The sequence below is a fragment of the Amphibalanus amphitrite genome, unplaced genomic scaffold, assembly GCF_019059575.1.
Source record: "Amphibalanus amphitrite isolate SeventyFive unplaced genomic scaffold, NRLGWU_Aamphi_draft 001375F_arrow, whole genome shotgun sequence".
Classification (NCBI taxonomy): domain Eukaryota; kingdom Metazoa; phylum Arthropoda; class Thecostraca; order Balanomorpha; family Balanidae; genus Amphibalanus; species Amphibalanus amphitrite.
The window spans coordinates 71557-94826 of NW_024882868.1; the positions used below are offsets into that span (position 1 = coordinate 71557).

A 23270-nucleotide genomic window follows, 5' to 3' on the forward strand; every position below is an offset into this window, starting at 1 on the left:
CCGGTGTGCCCGACGTCCGTGCTCTATCCGCTATGTCCGCTATGTCTATGTCCGTGACCGATAACCTATGTTTTAGATAATTCCGACGAGATAAAGCGAAGTAGCCTCTTTAGTAATCCGTAGCGCTCACTTTTCGCGAATACCTGTCACACGGTGGCGCGTGCTCACCATTTCCGCTCACCGTGAGTGGGACGGCCCGACAGGCGCGTCGGTTTCCTCATAGCGCAGGTGTCCGGTGTCCTTCCGTGTCCGTCGTATGTCCTCTGGTCGGTCGGGTCACGGTCGCTGTCGACCCGCCGGCCTCCGGAGGCTTTAGACAGCTGCGCCTGGGGCGTGGCATTCCGCCCCGCCCCTCCCCTCCTCAGCGCGTTTACGATCGACGTGGTGTTCATTGGACTCTGCAGCGGTCAGCTGACACCAGCGAGGGGGCGGCACGTGCGCGGTGCCTGACGGACGCGTGATGACCCCGTGATGACCCCGTGACTGCCCCGTGACGGCCGGTAACGACCCTGTGACGGTTTGTGACACCGCGGACGGCCTCTCTACCCCCCTCCCCCCGTGAGACGGCCTTCACAGGACTGGGGCGGGGGCATGCCATGCTCCGCGATCTCGCACCGAATGCGGATGTGATCCGATGACGCGTGATGACGTAAGATGACGACCGGGCGTCCTCTGTGGCCCGGTCTGTCGCCGGTGCGCGTCCTTGCTCCACTCTCAGACGGTCGGCATTGTCGCCCCCGCTCGCCATTTTCCGCTGCCTTCTTCCGTTAGCCGCCGCCTTCTCATTTGCCGCCTCCTCCCCATTCGCTTCCGCCTCTGCCCATTTCCGCTGTTTGTCCGTCGGCTGTCCTAGAACCTGGTGAACTACCAGTCCAGCACAACATACGTCACACTACACGCTAGCTTATGTGTATTTCCACTGTCTTTTCGTCCTCCCTCTCGCTCAACCTAGGATGCTGTGTTGACCTTTCAAAGTGTCCCGAAGCTTTTCATGTTGTCCTGTCGTATCACTATCACCACGCTGCCTGATATGTCTGTGTTTTCCCTGTGTGTTTGTGTGCGCGTTCTGTCCACCCTCAGCCACCCTCTGTTTGTCACTAACTCTGTATCTGTGGTGCATGCCGTAACTGTTTACCCGTCGTCGGCCGCTGACGACTCTGTTACTTTCCGTCATCGATACTGCTTGCTCCCTGTTTGTGGTGCTGGTCGATAGTTAACTTCTGACTACAGCTAGACCAACCGAACAGTCAGAACTCACCGCCTTACTGACTGGTGTTGGTGTCTTCGTCGTCTTTCACCCTTGTATTACCAGGTTGTGGTAGGACTTCTAACGAATCTACCTTCTCCAGCTCTGCTAAACATCAACTACGTGCGATGTCATAATTCAGCTTGTTTTGTTTTGCCAAATACATATTAAAGACTTGTTGCGCATTGTAGCACTTAACAATGCACGCTTTCTTCATATGGTTTCCCTCTACACGCTTGTGACAGATAACGGCTAAAGCTATTGTCTAGCTGTGACGTTTTTACGCCACTGAAATAAAGTAATTTTCCGGGTGTCACCACCTAAACAAATTTAACTCAAGTGTTGTTAGCGATACTTGATTGTTTGCACTCCTTACTTTTCAGATGTAATTACGGTCTTTTACTTTTTTCACAGCGATTGTTTATGCCTGTAGCAGCTTCCGATGATTTTATTTTGCCGCTCTCACCTATGCAGCTCGGGCTCGTCCCTGTCAGATGGGTCGCGGCCACCGATATACCTCGGCTGATCACTCTCTAACCTGTACGTACCGTCCGTGTCCACAGGCAGACGCCATTCCTGATGACTACGACGATGAAGGAAAACAGGTTAGTGGCAGGCGCGATTCTGGGCAAAAGGGAACTGGAATTTTAGGTAGGGTGTTTACGGAGCATCAGATCACGAACCTTAGTTTATTTAAACGATCAAAAATGAGTGACTGGAAAAGAAGGCAAGAAACTGGATATTACCGACTCTGTTCCATTAGTGACAGCGATACCTGTTCTATCACAGGCCTCCCCTCAGTCTCCTGACTGATACAGCTGAAGGTAGAAAATATCTAATCCATGGCTTAGTTGAAATCAGAGGAAATGGATAATTGAGTTTGAACGCCCGCTCGGTCCCCTGTCCTACAAAACTGACCTTGAACGTCCCCCTGTTCCTGTCGGCTAATTTGAGCGTCTCCTTTCTGTCCCCTACGTCAGACAGCTTACCTGGCCCTCTAACCCAACCTGATCTGACCTGACCTGTCGTTCCCCAGGTGGTTGTCGGCATCTGTGCCATGGAAAAGAAGTCGGGCTCCCGTCCGATGAAGGAGATCCTCACCCGGTTGGAGGAGTTTGAGTACATCAAGTGTCTCATCTTCCCCGAACATGTCATACTCAAGGTGAGTACATACGAGTACCTGGGACGTCTCGGAGACCAGTGTTGACTCAGAGTTGGCATTATTTGACTCCGGATATGCAATATCATAGACTCAAGACTGTATGCTTCGGTATACTGAGGTCTATGGCAATATGCAGGAGTCCATAGTCAAAGTAAATGAACGAATGGAACTCCCAAGCCGGATTTCCTTGCCGGTCCATGGTTGTTATTTACTAAGGGTGGAGGGTGGTGGTGCCGCTCTTACCCACGGTTTTCCGCTACCGCTCCCCTAGCAGCTGCAGTGAATTAGCGTCGCTGACCATTGCCACCCGGTCGCTCTTCAACCCCAAACATCAACATCATCCCTAAACCGGTGTGTGGCCGAGTGTGTGGGAACCCCAGCAGGTGTCTACCACTCTTTGCTGGAGTGCTGAGTGTGGGTATTGGTCAGTACAAGTACTTACCGCTCCCTTAGGTAGAAAGTTTTGGGGTTTCCACTGAACGTCCGTGAGTCACGGTGACTCACGAACAGTGACCGTGACTGAGGCACGTCTGCTGTTTGTTGTCTGACGCTGCGGGCCTGCGATTGACGCCACCTGGCAGCTGTAACTACGCCTGCTCACCTGCGAATGTCACTAAACCGAACTGAGCCGATGCCGCGCATTGCTGTCTGTTTTGCGAGGTAGCCTGATTTGTATCGCGCCACGAACGAGCCGTTTTAGCTGACGAACCATCTTACAATGCGGTAGTGCTATCCTAAGCCGACAATATGCCCTGAGCTACGGTGTCCGTCCTGGCTTACCTTTATGTGTGAATCGGTAGTTTGCGCCGCCCTGTTTCGTAATCCGTCCCCCACCTGTTCAGGTCCGGCTGACCATGCAGCGCTTATATAACACGTCGTTCGGTGTTTGCCTTGGCTCTCCCTCTCTGTCGCGGTGTTATTCCACGGTCAATCCCCGCTGAGCGTGCTACCTAGTGCACACTGTATAACGGCAAACCATGTATGTTTGCGTTGCGTTTTTCGACAGTCCTTGCCATGTTACGGTCGACTATGAAATATCCTCTCTTTTGTCGTCACCGTGACGACATGGAGCTTCCTGCCTATCTGTGTGCCCATCAGGGGGTTCCGAGCGGTTGCAGAGCGATCCCCGAGAGTTCGGGCCGTTTCCTTCCGCCCTGTGACGCTCCAATTTCCGGCCCCGGTCGTGCGCGACATTCTGGGAGCTCCCGGACCTCCCTTTGGTGGTGTCGTCACGTGCGACCGCCTGAATCCCTGCAATCTACCGTACCCTTCATGATGTCGCCACATGCGAATATGTGAATCTTGCTGAGTGTGACGCCTTCCCTATCACCTCCGTGACGTCACTTCTATGACTGTAAATACAAATTCTGTTTCACATGTGACCCCTTGCAGTGACGCCTTATCCCATTTGACATCACCGTTTATGACGGCTTGGACTCAGCAGCCCAATGGTGTCTCCCTATGACGTCCCATGTGTCTGTTGTGTTTCAGGAGCTTGTGGAAAAGTAGCCACTTTGCGACTGTATCGTCCCCCTGTGACGCCAATGTTTATTGTGTTTCAGGAGCCGGTGGAAAACTGGCCGCTGTGCGACTGTCTCATTTCGTTTCACTCCAAGGGCTTCCCGTTGGAGAAGGCCATCCAGTACTCACAGCTGCGGAAACCGTTCATCATCAACAACCTACAGATGCAGTACACGCTTCAGGTAAGGCACATTGTGCAATGATGCAGGCTGGAGGGTTAGCTCTCAGTTACCCGATCCTAGTATAGGGGCATTCCACGTCAAGTGGGACAAAAAATGATCATTTTGAACCTCACCTCCTCCGATTTTTGCGAAACTTTGTGAACCTAGTCATCTATATATGAAAAGAAAGGAGACATTTTTTTGTCAAGATATGACGTCACGTCTCCGAGATACACGTCATCAAACATTGACTTAGGCAAGGTACATTATCATTTTTAAAGCGTCATAACTATTGAAGTTTTAGACATATCACCACGAGACAAAGTGTGAAATGGAGGGAATAGATCACGCTTTCATTTGAGGATAACAATATTGACGTAATTAACTAATTAGTGAACTTAATTAAAATTCAAAAAATAAATTTTGATTTTCTGAAAAATGGGTATCCTTCGATTTTGCTCATTTTTACATATTTTATTCTCCTATACATTAGCTGCATCATATAAAAAATCCAGAATGGGCCGACGTCTACGTAACTGTCTTTTGGACTTCGTAATATCTGGGACTCGCGTGTTTCGTTTTAGCAACCAAGGAGAGGCGCTACCCGGAGATGCTTCTTTCTACCCCAAACTAAAGCAAACCTAACCTGACCTGACGTGACCTGACCTAATCTAACACGCGTAAATATGTACAGCCCTCACGGCAGTTGCCGACTGGCCAAATGCTACCTAGATAGGTACGAACATTAGCCCTCACGACAGCTGCCGGCTGGCCAGATGCTACTTAAAAAACGAATGCGTGTTAAAACACTTCAGGGCTTAGGCTGACCGGCCGCGAGCCAGCGACCTTTAGCTTTCGAGGTGGGTACACTCGGCACACTTACTACTAAGCCACGAAGATAGCTGGTCATCGTAAGCCAGTTTTTAATGATTAAATTGGGTATTCTCCGGGCAGCGCCTTTCTTTGGTTGCAAAAAGGAAATACGCCTGACTCCCAGCGCTAGGGGAGAAAGGCCCGGTTTAGCCAAAAAAAGGTATTAGAAAAACGGAATTTGAATTGTAGGTGGGGTGGGGAACTTTATCGTGTTCCAATTTCATGGTCCTAGATCAATATCTTCAAGATCAAATGAGGTTAAACGTGATCAAATTTGCTATAGTGACTTTTTTGCGTTAATACGCCCATAGCTCTAAGAGTTACTGGCCGATTTTTCTATTTCTTCCTTTATACGACATTTGTAGTGTTATGAGAATCTCTAGTTAATCTTACCATAACTTTGGCAGTTAGTGGCCTGCTAAGAGTAAGATGGCGCCGGCAGAGGCGGGGATCGGCCGACGCGGGAAACGTTTCAGTCACATTGTGTTTGCACCCTAATAACTCAATTTTTACTAGTTGATTTCGTATTTATTTGAACATTAGATTGCCTGTACATTTTTAAGCCTTCACACAAAATTTGACACGAATCGATTATAATCAGCGGTAAGAAGCGCGGTGCAAAGATGGAACCGTCCCGCGCCGGCACAGTCTACCATTCAGGCGGCAACGGCCGGCGCCGGCCGCCGCGCCACTCCGGCAGGAATGTTTGACTTTACACCACTATTACTAGAAAAGTGGTGGACTGATTTGCCTATTGCTTGCACGGGAGGATGTGCAATTTAATTCTGGACAGATACTGAAAGTTTGACGTTAATATGATAATTATGGCGTGAGTTATTGGTGATAAACAGGTGGAGTTAGCGAAATCGGCCCCTTCCACCGCCCGTGCTACGTTGCACTACTTGTTGCTATATCATCCAAAGTTATCGTTGGCCCACTCTAATTTTCTCAGCACGTTTGCCTTACGTGTAGTGGAAGACAATATCTAAATTTGAGCGAAATCGAAGGGTACCCATTTTTCACAAATAACATTTTAAGAAATAAATTCAAAATAAAATAAATTCAAAATCACCAAAAAATGTATAAATTGTCAAATTTAACTAGCATAACTCCTTATGTACACGTTTCAGTTTGTTTGAAATCAATAGCTTCAAAAATGTTGAAGCTATAGATCTTTCAAGATTGCAATACACGTCCAATTCTGCTCAAAAAGCAAAAGTTTAGCGACTTGTATCTCTGTAGCCCGAGGGCATATGACAAAATCCTTTCACCCTCAGAGGTTTCACCCAATAGCCTATAAGAATACCAAGTTTGAACAAAATCGCAGAGGTGGCCGATTTTGGCTGTCCCGGTTGACATGGAATGCCCCTATAGTGTGTTGATGCTGGGCCGCTGGGGTGGAGATTAGAGCATGATGGAGCTATTTATTAGATTAGAGCTATTTAATTACGAGGCGGGATGGGCGTGTCTCGGTGGGGTGGCGTCGGCAACGGGGCTCTCTGGACAACCTCTAATGCGCGACGCGTTCGGCTTGGTGGCGGCGACCGGCGATTTAGTTTGTTTGAATCCATTTTAAGTTCTTGTATATGTGTGTATGTGTTTATTTGCTTGTATGTTTTTTAACAGAGCTGGTGCCTCGAATTAAGCACTTTCGAGTGCTTTTGCACCAGTTCTTACTTATCTTGATTTTGTGTATTCTTTTGTTTCTTAATAAACGTGATGATGATGATGATGATGGGCTCCGAGGACAGACAAGAAGCCTGGGAGTGGTTGGAGTAGATGGTCAAAGCCGGGAAGAAGCAGGGGTCGTCGGGGGCGGGAGATGGGCGCGGCTGGGAATGGGAGGAGTCCTATTTGACCATCAAGTCACGTGTCCTTCCTTCCCGCACTTATTCTTCCCGCCTGACCGCTGACATTCTGATCCAACGTCCCTCTCCTGTTCTGTCTTTCTGTCTGCTCCTGTTCTGTCTGAAGCGCTTCCTTCCTGCTATATCCGCCCGATCTACTCTGGTATGTCCGGCTGTCCCGCCCATCTAAAGTCTCGCTGCTCGTCTACTGACCCTTCACCTGTCTGACGGGGGCCTGGCTCTGGCCCGGTGCCCAGGGCAACACGTCACAACGTCTGGTGGAAACTTACCTCTCAGAGGCTGCCGCCCGCGCCTGGTCGTAAATAAACACCGAGCGTGGCCACCGGGCCCTGCCACCGGGCCGGTGTCGCGCTACCGGGCGCCCGACGGCGCCCCACGCCCTACTGGGAACAAACCACAAAGGACCGTCTCTCGACCGAACAAAGACTTCCGACAAGTCGCCGAGAACCCCCGGGCTATCGTCCCTCCCCATACTCAGAGCTCGTCGTTCACCTCCGGCTACTACCCGGTAACGGCCGTCGTTAACTGTATCGAGTCGGCACAGCCGCCGGGCAGACTCAGATGCCCTGTTATCTGTACGGAGTGCGCAGCCTGTTGTCTGTACGAGCCTACCCAGCCCCGCGGCGCTGTGGACTGTCGCGCACGGCTCTCCCGCCGTTCGTTACTCGTTCCGACCCGCTCGTTACCATCTCTGGTTAGAGGTGGCACACGGGCTGTTACTACGGTCTCGGCCGGGGGCCCGGCGGCAGAGTCGGGTTTTTGTCACTACCGCCACCGCCGCAATCAGGGCCGACAAAAACGACCGGACGACGGCGGGGACAGCGGCCGGACCAATCGCCGGTGTGTGTGTGTGAGGCACGTACCATCACTGATGGTCGGCAGGATACAGAGTCATCGCTCGCCCACTGTTCACCGTCCACCAGGCAATAGCTAGGAGACAGCGGCCGGACCAATCACCGATGCGTGCGGCGTCCCATCGCTGATGGTCGGTAGGACACCAGTGGAGAAATCCATCGTCCGCAGTGCAACGGCCACTGGCCAACAGCTAGGAGACAGCGGCCGGACCAATCACCAATGTGTGGCGCGTCCCATCACTGATAGTTGGCTGGACACCGGCGGAGCCTTCGTCCACCGACTCTCACTCACCGTCGTCCATTATTTACCGTCCACCGTACAACAACGATCATTCATCGTCCACCAGCCAGTGTCCACTCGTCCACTGCCCTCCGGTTACCGTCCGCTGCCTATTGTCGACCAACCATGTCCAGTCCGTCTGCCGTCCACATACGTACAAGGCCTTGCTCATACCATCCGTTCATCGACCACTGAACCCAACCGCCGTCCACCGGCCTTCCACTCTCATCAGAAGCGCCGCCCTCCTTCAAACGATCTCATTCCTGGCCAGACCAGTTGCAATGGAGCGGACTATCCGTCATCATTTTCAGCTGTTGCGCCCTGTTACCAAGCTCCGTTTGGAGCCGTCTTAATCCGCGGAGAATGCGTCTGAACTCTGAAAACAGACCGAGCGCAGCTGATGAGGGCCGCTGGAGCGGTCGATAATGGCAGCGCTGTCGTCAGGCAGTCTGCCTGGTGATTGCTTCACATCCTTCTATAGCTAATTTATTTATGCCCTTGTCCACTGCGCCCAGCTACGTGACATTACAATATGATGTCCGCACTGTTTCTGGCGCGGTAATAGCTCGCCTGTCCATTGTGTCTGGTCCTTTGAAAGCTCCACTGCTTGTTTTGTTTAGTCTGCTGCCTACTGTGCCCAGTCTGATGGTGCTCCATCGCACTGTCCGATTCGTCCGGTTTGCTGTCCGCTGTATTCTGCCCATAGTTAGGCTGCTCCGCCACTTGCTATGTCTAATCCACGGTATTCTAATTCCTCTACTGAATAACGATAGTCTGATTCCGTCCACTGAATCCATTTTTCCACTGAATCCATTTTTGCGGTGCCGCCTTAGGTGTCGTATCGCTGCCGCCTCTGAGCAGGTGCTTACAGTTGGCAACACGCTCCCCGTGCACGCTGTTTTCTAGCTGCTGCCAGGGGACACGGAACGGGTCGATCGGATAGTCACTGGGGAGGGGATGATAGCGACACATGAGGCGATATGCACGTGTTGCTTCACCCCTTGTAGCGGAGGTGAGGGATAAGCGTCAGGGGTGGCGGGGCAAGAGATTGGTCCTGGTGTGTCGTTGGGGGAAAGGGTAGACGAAAGGTGTGTGAATGTGTGGGTGGTCAGGTAAGCTCGTTAATGGGGGGGAGGGGGGGGGGGCGTCTAGCTCGGTCGGTGCGTGAGGAACGGACAATAGCTGTGTCCCGATATATTTTGATTGCAAAGGCACTGCTCAGAGCATCCGATGGTTTATCTGGCCGTGTCATGACGCATCAGTATTTCTCAATGATAGTCCATTTCGTAACGTGTTTGGCACTTGATTCGCAGTGACTTGGCGCTTCAAGTAGTTGTGTGCCAACGGCTTCAGTAATTCCGTGACATCACTCGGGGTTGTTGGACATCCCGACATCCCCTCCTCCCTGATAACTGCGGACGTGCGCCGTGCGCAAGGCTCTATAGAAGCCGTGCGTGCACCCGCCACCATTCCATCAGTGTCGTGCTGTCCCACGCTATCATGTGCAGTATTTACCAACGTTATACACAGGCACGTGGGCCTTACCTATCTTATCTTACCTAAGCTGGAACATACAAATCCATTATATGATTGGTTTTGGAGTTTTAAATCAATCCCCATACTCTGAAAAAAGTCAATGCTTTCTTCAGCGCGTGCGTGTATGTTTATTCTACATGCTCGATTAGCTACCGTTCATCACTGATAACCTCGAATGTGTGTTGCACCTCTTTCCATCAGTCTTCGTCTATCGGTGACCGCCACCAACATATCTCTCCCGTTTTCAGGACCGGCGCATGGTGTACCGGCTACTGGAGCGAGAGGGTATCGACCTGCCCCGGTTCGCCATCCTGGACAGGGACGCGCCAGACTTTGTCGGTACGTAGAGCACGCTGACTGCCTCCCTTTTATCCACTCAAAGGAGGAATATTTCTTTACTTATACCCCTTAGTGTCCTCTGCCGTCAAATTATCTCTCTGCATGCATTGCCTGCACCTCCGTCCCTAGTCCTAGGACAATGAGTGCTGTGGCTGCCGTTTGTTTCTGTGTTGACCTAAATGGATCCCCACATCCCAGCGGTCTGGAGAGCAGCAGGGGGTACCGACCCCCGCCAGCCTCTGAGTGCTATCGCTGTGGGCCAGGGGCTGCCAGTGGTAACGCTGCCAGTAGGAACGTTACCAGTGGGACGTCACCCCAGGGCTTCCATCCCGACTCGCGGTCAGTGACCGGTCAAACTCACTACACACTCTCACGCTCTGCCACACTTGGTTATACCCGGTGAGACCCTAAACCCGGTATGTCGTCCTCATAAGCTGACGGACGGCTAACGCATAGCCCAGTGACTGACATAGCCCAGTCTGTGACTCACACACACTAATGATGCATCCCGGCTTAAATATGAATGACACAGCCCATACAGCACAGCCGGTGGCTGTCAAAGCGTGTACTCACACAATCCCGTCCGATGGCGGCCTGTGGTGGTAGGCTGTGCCGCACGACACGCCTGGGAGTCGATCCGACCCGGCCCGGCCCGCGCGGCGTGGCGTGGCGTCGTCGTTCGGCCGGGTGCCTGCTGCCAAAATCGGTAGTCCGTAGTGAGTTTTCAGTGGACGGAGGTCGAGGTCGAACTGCCTGTGGTGGCGGCGTGGGACAGGGGAGGGGTTTGTTGTCTTCACAACATACCGACAGAGGCGCTGTTTTGCATTGACAGAGCTATGGAGGCAGAGTGCCTTTTACTGTTGACACGGTTTATGAGGTGTAAAAAGCTGCTGTCGGAAGGCGGCAGCACAAAGAGAAAGGTACCATACCATACACTGTGGGATGCCTTTCGGTAATTAACCTGGTTATTTACACCAGTGTTTATAGAACGGTACGCATCTCAGCCGATAGAAGATCGTCCATAAACTTTTTGTTTTCGATGGGTCTAAATACCTGTTCCTGTTTTTCAGTTCCACCAGGTGCTCATTGCTGCCGTTACCCTTCCCACACCACTAAGCGGACCTGTTCCAAGAAGAAGCCCCTGTCCACTAAACGGACCTGGTGCCGTCCAAGAAGAAGACATTTAACGTAACCCCTCAATTAACAGCAGATCCGACGGCACGACAGCGGGTCTTTGGCGGGAATTCCACCGCCGTTGGCAATTTCCTCTGAAAAGTTCGCCATTTACTCTCGCGCTCACTAATTAAAGTCATCTACGCCTCGTGGCCGGCTTCAGCGCACAGGTCTCGGTCCTGGCTTCTGGCGACCGATTTCATAGTTCAATATAGCCCTTACTGCGATCTCTCTGGTCACTTAAGGCTTGTAGACACGTTGATCACCTTTGGTGACCTCTCGGGATTTCCCTGTTTCCTGGTGTCAGTCCGGTCATAGCCATGACCTTTGGGTCCCAGCTCATATCTGACGTCCTCTTTGGTCACCCACGGTCATGGCCACGACCTCTGGGTCTCGGCGCGGGACCGGTGGCTCCTCAGTTGGACGCTGTTGCTGAGCCATCACCACCTATCGACCGTAGCTAGCTCGTCCCGAGTCGGTCCGACGCGTCCGCTGCGACGGTGGCGACGGACAGCGACTGATGCGCCGTCCCATCTACGAACGGATCGCTCCCGACGGGTCCTCTGTCCTGTCATTCTGTCCGTCTATCCCCATATCCCTCTGTCTCTCCTTTCATTCGTACCTATCTGTCCTCCGTTCTGATTTGTTCTCCGCCATCTATCTGCTCCTATCTATCCACCCATCTGTCGCTGTGTTCAAGAGTGGAAAAGTTACCCCGGCCGCGCCGGGGTAGGCTGAAAGTTATCCCGGTCACGGCCGGGGTGGCCGGGCCAGGTTCTCCACCCATGGGCCTGTGTTCCTGTATCACTCTATCGCTCTACCCTCTGTCTCGCTGTCCCTCTGTCCCACTGTCCCCTGCCCCTGTCCTGTCCGTCTGTTCCTCTGGCCCTCTCTTCCTCTACCTTCCTGTATCCCTCTGCCCTTTTCGATAAGCAAGGGTTAGCGACTCGCGTATTGCGTCTAGTAGCGTCTCGAGAGTTATGTTTACGCCGTACGATAACGATATACGATCTGCATCAACATTGTGGAGTGGGGGTCTGCCGATTGACACATTCTTTGTTGTGTTAGCTTGGGCTGTTGGCAGGCTTGATTTATGACGCACTGCTGTCGTGAGCCTTGCAACCGTCTGTGATCGCAAGTTGCTCTCGCGCTTAGTATGGTATCACTAATGAGCTTCACTTTTCGCACCAAATTTAATAATGATTCGATAATGATGATCTACCAAAGACATCACCACGTCTCACAATCTGAATATCGCACCTGTCAACTAAATTCCCTTTATCAAAGTGCCTTGTCTAGGCCATATTCCTTTATCTGCGATTGGCCACTTCCGCCCGCTTCTCCTGTGACAATTTTGCCCCGGCCTTGTTTTACAGTGCTGGCAAGTGGTCCAGTTCAATGGCCAAGGTTAAGTTTAATGGCGATGTTGTCCCCCGCGCTCTCGCACATGTTCTTCATGCGGCCAGACTTCCTGCTTGCAATGGGTGACCCACACTTCCGCCTTCCGACACTTCCCACCGCCGCCTTTTTCTTTCTGTCCTCTCTTATAAATCATCAGACCTTCCCCTCTCAGCCTGTCCCCTTTCACTGTTCAGCTACCCAGACCTATTATCCCCGCTCTTGTCTTTACTTCCCCTGTCCCCTCTGACGGGTTGGCTGACGACCGAGACCTCCTTCCATGGTCCGCCCGTCCCCTCTTACGGTTCAGTAACCCAGACCTCCATCCCTGCCCCCGCCCTTGTTCCTGCTCCGCCCTGCCCCTGTCCCCTCTGCCGGGTCTGCCGGCGACCAAGACCTCCATCCCTGCCCATTTCCCTGCCCCTCTGGCTAGCCTGCCCGCGACCCAGACCTTCCTGCCCCTGTCCCCTGTGGATCCTCTGACGGACCTTCCGGCGACCGAGACCTCGTTCGGTGCCGGCTGGAGGCGCCGCCTATTGATCGGGCTGCTGGCCGTGCGCCTCGACCCGTCTCTGTCGACGATATTGGCTGACGCCGTCCGCTGCCAAACGGGCCGACGGCCGCCCATTGACGACACTCGGATGGCGTCCGATGACGGCACGGTGCCGCACCGGCGAGTGAGGGTGGAGGTGATTGGGTGGGTGGAAGCGGATGTGAGGATGGGAAGGATATTTTGCTGCGTGTTTGTGAAGCTGTTTGGCTGAACTTATACATGTGCTTGACAGCTTTTACAACTTCTACTTCTGCCACTTTTTACCTACATTCTACTATGTTCTACAACTTTTAACTCTTCTTCATTCGACGCCCAGATCTTTTGAATATTTCTGACCTCTGAAAGACATGATGATGGTCATGATTTTTAGAAATGACAGGGAGGGTAATCGGTGACAGATATTTTTGGCTTGCGGTGTCATCGGTGCCAATTTCTTTGTGTTATTTTGAGTTTCAGCTGGTCTATTATCTTTTATTGTTTAACCGCAGTCCACAGCGATGTCCCCTCTGAACTACTCCCTACTATTGTCTCACTTATCAAATCATGCTGATTGCACGACAACTTTTTATGGCGGCTATAAATTCGTCACACCAGCGAGTTGGACCACATCCCGAAGATAGCGATGTCGTCTTCCTTTATACCGGGGATGTTTGGTGTTGTAAAGCCCCACATGCGGCCACAGAGACGCCATTGTTTTGGTTAGCACATTCTCAGCTCCTGGCTCATCGTTTTCCTTTGATAAACACGTTGTACGCTGTCCGCATTCCGAGTCAGGTTCAGTTTATTGACTTCTGTCTCAATGTTGTGACCGGGGCGATTGACGCAGTAGAACACCCAGCCGTGAGGCTGCCCGAGGCTTTACCTCGGAGCAAGAATAATTCTTAGCCTTTCCCTCATTCCTTTGTCTCCCAGTGTACAGTTTTATCATCACCAAACCCACTCGAGCCAGCTGGCGGTTGTAAGCAAGTTCCGGTGGCTCTGTAGCCAGTTGCGCTCCGCGGCTGCTTGTGACGTGTCTACATGATGTCACAGTGGGGCGCCCTTCCTGTGTGATACGCACAGCGGAGGGCCTCGCTGTGACATCAGCCCACATTGCCATCACCCCGACCATCCCTACACGAAATGACACCACACTTTCGTGTCACTCCTGCGTGTACCCCGTTCCGTGACCCGCGGCGGCGTCGGTCCGGTTTGCTCCGGCTGTGTCCTGCTGTGCTGCGTGGTGATTGACCCAGAGTCAGCTGTGTGCCGGTTACGCCATCGGAGGGGGCGCAGCGGCGCTCGATCCGGGGGGGGGGGGGGGCGGAGGGGGGACCGAGTCGGGGCGTGGACTGGCCGTCGGTGGTGAGTAGTCGCATGATCTTTTATTTACGGAAGGAAGTACAAGGACGATGGAGCTGCTTTCCACGAGGTCAGTGGACTGCAAAGGCAGAAAAAGTCCTTGTCTGGGTGCCTGATGTGCCAGTAAAATCAAATGCCTTTTTTTCGAAAACATTGCAGAAATGAAAAAAAAGAAGTGAACCGGTTAGTTATAAAATGTAACGGTGCACGCCAAAGAAACCGAGAAACGCTTGCTTCCACTTCGTTGGAGCCTTCTCTCCTCTTGGACCTTAGCTAAAAATATATCTTATTAAGGAGATTCCAACCGACGAATCGACAGAATGAATGAATGAATTGAGGAAACGTTGGGAAGGCAGTTTGAACAGAGGAAATTAAGCTCGTGGCCTTGGGCCCGTTCGCTGATGCAATGCGACTCCTGTATCATTAGCCTGATTTTTTTTTTTTTGCTTCATTCTGTTTTTACTGTGGACATAATGGACACTTAAGTGTTGTTTAGAGATCTCTGAAGGCCCCGATTTGCACTATAACGCCGGTAATAAAGACACATTATCCAACGTTATGGACACTCAACTCACCCTATTCTTCTCTAATGAAATGACACTTGTCTCGTTCAAGTCCCCGAAACAGTCTGTGTCCGCTGAACGCCTCAGTTGCGTGATATGACCCAACTTGACCTGAGTATCTGAAACAACCTGACCTGACGTGATAGGGTGACCCCCACGTTACTTGACAGAACACAACTCATTCTAACCTGACCTAAACTCATCTGACCCGACCCAATCTGCCCTGAGTTGACCTGACAAATTCCCCTCTGTTTCCTCCACAGAGGAACGCGACTTCCTCGAGAGTGATGACGTAGTGGAAATTAACGGCATCACCTTCAACAAGCCGTTCGTGGAGAAGCCGGTGTCGGCGGAGGACCACAACATCTACATCTACTACCCGTCGTCGGCCGGCGGGGGCAGCCAGAGACTCTTCCGCAAGGTAGCGGAGGTAGAAATAGAGGGTGTGGGGGGGAAGTGGGTGTGTCGGAGAGAGGGGAAGGGGTTGGGGAAAGGGGGCACCGCTACAAGAACGTCAGAGGCAGGTCTGGGTGGATGCCGGATGGGTGTGGTAATTGGTTGGGATAACGTTTTGACATGACGTGCTGACACCCTGACAGAAGTGAATCCTTTCTTTATCCGGCGGGATGGATGGAATGGGTCGGTTGGGGAGGAGACGGGCGTGGATAAGGTGTCGATCCGGTCACGTCGAGACGATGCCAGATTGGCGGTCGCGCTGCCAGACTGACGTAACTCGGGCGCTGTGTCGCGTCGGTTCGGTGATAGGTTAATGAAGGCGAGTGGGAGGGCCCGGCCCGGCTGGGTGTTCCGCCGGTGTCCGGTCTGCTGTCAGACGGAGCCGGTTCCGGTGCCCCCTCACCCCCCCCCCCTTCCCCTCCGCCGGTCGGGTTGCCAGAAACTGTCACACTCAGCGGCCATTGAACGGTGGCACTGTCAGAGTAGGGGCTTCACGGGCCAGCCAAGCGATTTATTTATGAACGACGGCTATCTATGGGTGACGTTTTTAGTGGAGCTCGGAAAAGACGTCTATTTTTGTACGTCCTGTCATAAAATGAAGATCTCGGGAACCAGCCTAGCGACATCTAAATGACCTATGCTGGGTTGACTTTTTTAGCCGAGCTGTTACCCGATGTCTATTTTTGTCAGTCGGAATCTAGGGGTGTCTGATCGCGTTAGTGAGGGCATTCCTTATGGGTTCGTCGTAGATCTTTTTGATCAGACCTTGGGGAACCATTAATTATTCAGTAATTCCTGTTTGCTATTCTGTCCGCGGATTCATATGCTGAAGTGGTGTTGACATGTCTCTGAAGTCCCGACTTCGGCTAGCTTACCACTTAACCATAGCTTTGAAAATAGAGATGCCACAAATTTGCAATTTCATTACCCGCCCCGCCCCGCAGCTACCCCTTGCCCAACCACAACTACCCGCAAGCTGATTTTGGCTGAGCCGAACCCGCAAAAAACCCGCAATTTTAAAAACCTGCTTTAGCAAGAAAAAAATACAGCTGGGTCAATGCTAGAGCTATATAAACCTTACTTGCTTCATTGCTGTGCAGAAAAAGACAGCCAAACAAATAGTAAGGACTTGAAATTGCTATGCTAAGTCCTCAGGAAGTGCACACTGGATAGTGGAAAATGAATAATGCATCAATACATTTGAAATTCCTTTCTGAAAAGAGTTCAGTAAAATCTTTCTCTCACCTTCCCTTCAGCATTGGCTGAGGATCAAAATTTCACTCTGGCTCCCTCTCAATGTTAGGCTTCTGGAATGATATTGTTATCAAAATGAATGTTGATATAAAAAGATATGCGATTTCCAGTTAAAAATAAATAGTGACACGGTGAATAATGAGTATCCAGTCGATCTACACATAAAACAAATAATGCAAAATCCCACCAAAAACCAACTAACCACCAATGAACCACGCATTTCTGGAAACATGCGTCAGAAGCGTCACCAACAGCTGATTGCAAGGAATGTTACAGCGACTAACCCCGCGTTCGATGTCTCTCGGACGACGAAGATTCTACGCTGTCCGGCCAATCACGATCCATAACCGCAGCCGAGCCCCCGCTGACCTAGAACATGATTGGCCGGACGACGAAGAATCTTCGTCGTCTGAGAGACATCGAACGCGGGGTAAATTATTGCGGCCGTAGTTAGTGCGAACTTGTTGCGAAAACACCGTTGTATAATGCATATTCATGTGCCATTCTGATAAAATTATTTTACACAACAGCTAAAGTTTTACAATTCAGAGGTTAATCACCGGTTAAGAATAAAGAGACAGTAAATGCTAAATTAAATGTAATAATCATATAGATGGTCTTGGTAATGCTCCCCGGCTGGTCCTCTCTCGGCATACAAATGGTAAGGACGTAAAAAGACAAAAGAAATAAATGCGACCAGCTACGTGGTTTTGTAAAATGTATAACTGCTATTTTGAGGTATTCAAAAACCAAGACAGAAAAATTGATTGTAAAATTATTGCGTCATCAATGACAGCTTTCCTTCGCCTCAGAGACCAAAATTGACGCAGTCAAATGCCAATCCTTGTCAGAATGTCGGAAGTGCGCCAGTATTGTATTGCGTTATGTTTGGGCCGCATGCCAGTCAATATTTTGGTTTTTTGTAAGGGTAATTGGTGTGTTATTTTCGTAATAGGCATAGGGTGGAACAGAACATAGGATAGGTAATCAATGAATTTGCATCAACTTTTGTTTAGCTGATAGCTCTTTTTTATGCCGACCAGACGCAAATAAAGTAACATGTGGCATTTGCTCTGATTTTCAACATCTCATGTCTGGGTTCTTCCATAATGTATAGTGCACACTGCACATAGACTTCAGTTCAGCTTCCTATAAGTTTGCTTTCAGGTTCTTTTATGTTTTATGGAATGCTTTCATCAGCATTTATTTATGCTTTGTAGTTGCTTGTACCCTGGTTTGGTCATTGCTAGATTGTGGAGTGTGGATGCTATTGCTGGCTGTTTTCAGTTTTGCATTTGAAATGTGCTTCCTTGATATCTTTTTATATTTGGTTCTGTTTTAAAAGTTGTTTTGATGAATATTGTATTGTTAAACTGAGCAAATGCACTGGGCATTGTGTTTTGTATCTAAAAAAAATAAAAAAATTAAATTTATAGGTTCTTAAGTCTGACCGCCAAATACCCGCCACACGACAAGTTTTGCTTCTCGAACCCGCCAAAAACCCTGCGGGTTTTGAAAACCCGCAGAAAGCGGGTTCGCGGGTTCAAAAGTGGCATCTCTGTTTGAAAATGTGACGGTCCTTACGTTCCTGTCATTTCACATTCATACCAGCGTGTTTTCATCTTTCTTCAGTTGCATCGCTAGATACCTTTACTTTCTATAGGATCTCAACTTATTATCGATTGAGATTATCTTCTTGTTTTATCCTGTAATCACAAGTCTTGTCCAAGGACCAATCGTAATAAAGTTTTTAGTTGGTTTAATTTTTTTTTGCGTCTGGCTCCAGTGCTTATTGTGTACACTGACTTTGTGTGACCATCCAGAACACGATTATTGTGTGTCTGAATCGGACTCTGTTTTGTGTGGTTGTCTGGCAATGTGTTTACGGTTCTGGCTGGATATTGTGTGTCTGTTTTATGCAAAAATCTGTTGTCGCTCCTGTTTGTTTATAGTGCACGTATCTATGTGATATCTATGTGTCTGTTAGTTACATGTGTAGGGGAGAGTGGGGCACGTTCGTGTAAAAAATGGATAAATCCATATATCTGTTCCTCGGTTGGTGCAATTGGAAAATTGTTGATTGTAGTATGGAAAGGAACTATTGCAGATATTTTCTTCTTTAAAAGTTATCCTCTAAAATTATCGCTTCTATTTTAAAACATGACTTTCAATAACTGAACGTTTGCACGAAACTGCCCCAGGTATGGGGCACATTCGTGCAAGGGGTGGGACACTTCTGTGCACCCTGCAAAGTTCGAGGAATTACCGGGCATTACCAGAAATTTACCAATAGAAATTGGCAGGGGGTCATTTCACTTGATTTCTTTCGACAAGAATGCATTGCACAACATGTGTAGAAAGAATGGGCTGGCCAACAAGAGATGTGCCAACTGCCGGACTCCGTGACCTCGCCAATGTCGCGTGAATTACTTGTCACGACGTCGCAAGCAGCGGAGGCTGAGTCAGGCGAGCGTCATTAGTGAAACCTACTACAGATAAAGTCATAAATCGCAAAAACTAAAAAAAAAAAAATATGCACGAATGTGCCCCTAGGCAGTGCGTACACGAACCTGCCCCACAACGTTATTTGTAATATATTTCAAAATTTCTTGTTGAAAAAATGACACTTTTTCAACAAACAAGTTTGCAGCAGTTCCGTGAATAGAGGGAGCTTCTTCGCCCCCAATTTTGAAAAGCTGAATCACATTTCCGAGTCAGGGTCACGAAAATGAATGATATGAGAAAAGTTTGGAAAGCTCACGAATATTACAAATTCTGCGTTTTTATCAAGCATGACAGCAGGTACAGTGTTGTCTTCTACAGTAACCGAAGGGCGGCAATGATTGACATGTTTCCATAATTTACCTTGAGCTCGTGCAGTCACTCGTGCTCCCATAAACTGCTGAAAACGAATGTGCCCATGCACGAATGTGCCCCACTCTCCCCTATGTCTATGTTCTGTACAGATCGGCAGTCTTCCTAATGTGTTCCGTCTACCGGGCATTGTATTCTGTGTTACGTCATGTTCTGTATTACTTTCCGTGTATTACGTTCTGTATAGATCGGCATCTACTCCAGCGTGTATTGTGCACCTGACTGTGTGTTTATATTCTGTGCAGATCGGCAGCCGCTCGAGCGTCTACTCACCCGAGTCCCGGCTCCGGCGGACCGGCAGCTACATCTACGAGAACTTTATGCCCACGGACGGCACTGATGTGAAGGTGAGGCGGGGGAGACGGGGCCCACCTGTCAGTGCTAGCTAACATATAATTGATCACTGGTCTGGTGACAAGCTTGGTCACGAATTATGGGGGTTATTGGCTCTGTGAGGGACGAGGGATCGAGCCGTACGCACTACGCAGGCAGCTGCAAATCGGGCTAATTGATACCTCAGCCAATATCACTGACTACTGATAGTATTGCTGTCGTTGGGATTCACTGAAATCACTGAATGTCACTGAGAGCCCCTCAGAGTCGGACAGGGCGGGCGATATCGACCCGTCTCCTGACATCTCTCGTCGTTTCCATCTGTCTGTTGAGCCACCGTGTCGGCTGACGCAACTGACAACTGCGGCGCAGGACTGACCAGCCGCTACCACGGCAGTCTCCGCCGTCCCTCGACACTACGACACCAGGAGCTCTCATCCTCTGAGACCTCGGGGGCGACTCACTGTGGTGGCAAAGAAGCTGCTTCGGCTGGCCCTACTCGGAATGAGACAACCGCAGAGTCCGGGCATGGGACATCGTAGGGATTCTGGTGCGGGAATAGTACGACGATCGGCAGTTGGTTTTCAAGCTCACTGCCGAGCTGCTGGCTTCTGAAGGATGGGAGGATGCCGTAGAATCCAACAGGCGCTGATGGAGATGTGTTGCTGTTAGTGATTTGTTAGATTGGCAGTATAACAAGACTGTGAGGGCCAGCAGGGATCAGCGGTGAGTTGATTGATTTTGTCATGTGCCATTCGAACAAACCTTGCTAACGATTTCAATGGAACATGCATACAAGATTGAACACTTGACCGGACTGGCCCGGTTTGATGTGGCTCACATGAAATATTGAACATCGAACTGGACTAGCCCGGTTTTACGCTGCTGCAATTGTCACTGCTCACGGCTAATTTATCTTTCATGTGCGCTCTGCGGATGGACACATCGGTGGCATTGGCTATTTATGGTGCTGGGAGTCGGGACCACAGTCACAGTTAAACGCTACAGGTAATTTCGTTCTGGACAGCATCGAGTTTGGTCGATGGGTCAACGCTCTGGCCGTTGCTCCCATTTGTGATCAATGCGCTGCGATTGCGACCATTTATATCGCTACTAATCCAGCAGCGGGCCAGCCAAACACCACAGCAGGCTGTTGCAACTGAAACAAGCACAGATAGCGGTTTTTACAAAGGACATTTTAGCGGATTACAGAGGCTGAAAATAGCACATAGTTAGAGCGGGTGTTTCACAGAATATCAGCCGTCTTCAACTCAGCATTGCTGCTTTGTGCTTTGCCAGAATGGTAGCTTCATCGCAGTCGCTTTTACAGCTACGGCCGCCGAGCTGAATATCTCACACAGCTTTACATGTCCGCTCATTACGTCCTCATATTGCACGCGGTTTCATTTCACTTAGCACGACTCGTATGGCTTACGTTTTGTAATGTTCCTCGGTAGGCATCATTCTCTCCGTGCTATTTCCCTATCTAATTGCTAATGTTATATCCCGGGTCATCGAATATCCAAACTCCAGCTAGACAAGGACTTTGACTCTGCGCTGCCCTGTGTAGTGCTTTGGGTCGATGGGTGCACTCACCAGGCCCCCACCAGTCCCACCGAGAGTATGGCCACCAGGTCCGAGCCCCCATCAATTAGTACAGTCGGACTGACCGACGGACAGGCGGACGGGCGGTCGTTGGCAGTGCCGACCAGATGCGCAGAATCACGAGCTCGACGGCGCTGGGCACGATGCGTAGAACTTCGTCGAACTGCGCAGGGCCTATTAGGCCCGTGGGTCAGGAGAACTGCCTCGTGGAAGCCATACGGACGCTCCCAAAGCACATGTCTGGCAAATGTCGGTGTCCCGATTTCGCGGTACGAGCACCGCGTGACGGCGAGTGACGGGCTGTCTGACGTTTGGTATGACGCCGCGCGGTGGTCAGCCGTTTAATGGCGGCAGACGGGTGGCCGGTGTGTACAGATGACCTGGCTGATGTTATCTGACGTCAGACTGACGTAACGCTCAATTGCAGGCAAAGTTATCAGCTGCAGCTGTCTGGAAAATTCAGCCGGCTAGTTTGGCGCTTTATTTTACTTTCGAGAAATTGGATTATTAACCCGCGCGGGGCTGGGGTCTCCAGCCGAACGCGCGGGGCTGGGGGGGGGGTAAATTTTACCCCCCCTGTTATCTCCCGAACTAATGGTCCGATTTGGAAAATTCAAACGCCAATCGAAAGCTCTCATCACGAACTACTAAAAACATGTACTTAATTTAAAGTTTGAGGTCAAGGTCAAGGTCAGGTCAAGGGTACAAATTGCAAGTTTCTACAGTATCGGCCTTGCACCGTAGTTGCCGAAGAATGGAGTCATGGACTGAGACTGATCGCCCAAAACGTGTTCTTAGGCTACCAAGACAATATTCGTTGCATACAATATCATTTAGAGGTCAAGGTCAAGGTCAGGTCAGGTCAGGTCAGGTCACCAAAAAAAAATATAGAAAAGGGCATGTGCGACACATGTTTTATGGGTCATTTTACTCATAGAATTCAATAGGCACACTCAATAAGTGATATGGACCACCTCTGGATGAATTTCAGGTCGAGGTCAGGTCAAGATCAGGTCAAGTGAGGTCAAATTTTGAAGTTGGTTGTTAAGGCCTAAAAAGGTGTCTATCTGATGCAGTTTTTCACGGCGAATCGAATGGTGCTATTTTTGTTTCCGTACGAGGTCTAGAACTTCCAAAAAAGTCATTTTTCAAAAATTTTGTGTGTCGTGACGTCATAAAATTTTGAATAACTCCCACATTTTTGAACCGATTCTTCTAAAATTTGGTATGTAGGTGCACATAGACCACTTCTCTGACATATATTCCGGTTTTTTCGATAGACTCAAAATTTTGGATTTTATAATGATTTTCCCAAAAAAATCAGTTTTTTGAAAAAATTTAGGCCAAAATCCAAAATTTTCAAAAAACCGAGATAGCCATTTGATAGACAAAGTAAAATTACGTATAACCTTTTTTTGTTACGTCTTGATTCCTTTAAAAATGAAGATGTTACCGGCGTTTGAACTTTTGCCGTTTTTGAGGCGAAAATGGCGAACATGACGTCACTAAAACGTCAATTTCTCAAAAATTTTCCGACGGATTTCGCTCAAATTTTCAGGGAACGTGTCAAATTGATGTAAGAAAAGCTACTGAAAGTTTGGCGGCGCTGCGCGCCGCCGTTTTTGAGATATCGCAAAAATTCGCGAGGGGGGGTAAAATTTACCCCCCCCCCCCCAGCCCCGCGCGGGTTAAATTTATCGAAGCTTCCCACGACATTGCAATGGAAATGATTAATTGAACAAAGAGCTAAACAATGTATGCACCACTTTCGCTAGTATGTATTAAATTATTTGCAACATTCTACATTTAAGCTGCAACATCGTAACGTTTGGTTTGTGCAGAACACAAGGACAATTGTGTAGCACGGACTCAGTACTGAC

The 23270-nt window shown here is 49.9% G+C and overlaps 1 protein-coding gene across 11 annotated transcripts in view; it reads left to right on the plus strand.

Moving 5' to 3' along the window:
• The window catches only part of LOC122372578 (inositol hexakisphosphate and diphosphoinositol-pentakisphosphate kinase-like), an 87483-nt gene that overhangs the window by 34639 nt on the left and 29574 nt on the right, over positions 1-23270 (plus strand). For all 11 annotated transcript variants that reach the window (XM_043349947.1, XM_043349948.1, XM_043349953.1 and 8 more), the window contains 6 exons: positions 1810-1851; positions 2283-2408; positions 3971-4111; positions 9750-9840; positions 15132-15289; positions 19698-19799. In XM_043349947.1, the coding sequence (XP_043205882.1) occupies positions 1810-1851; positions 2283-2408; positions 3971-4111; positions 9750-9840; positions 15132-15289; positions 19698-19799 (660 nt within the window). The remainder of the gene's footprint in view (positions 1-1809; positions 1852-2282; positions 2409-3970; positions 4112-9749; positions 9841-15131; positions 15290-19697; positions 19800-23270) is intronic.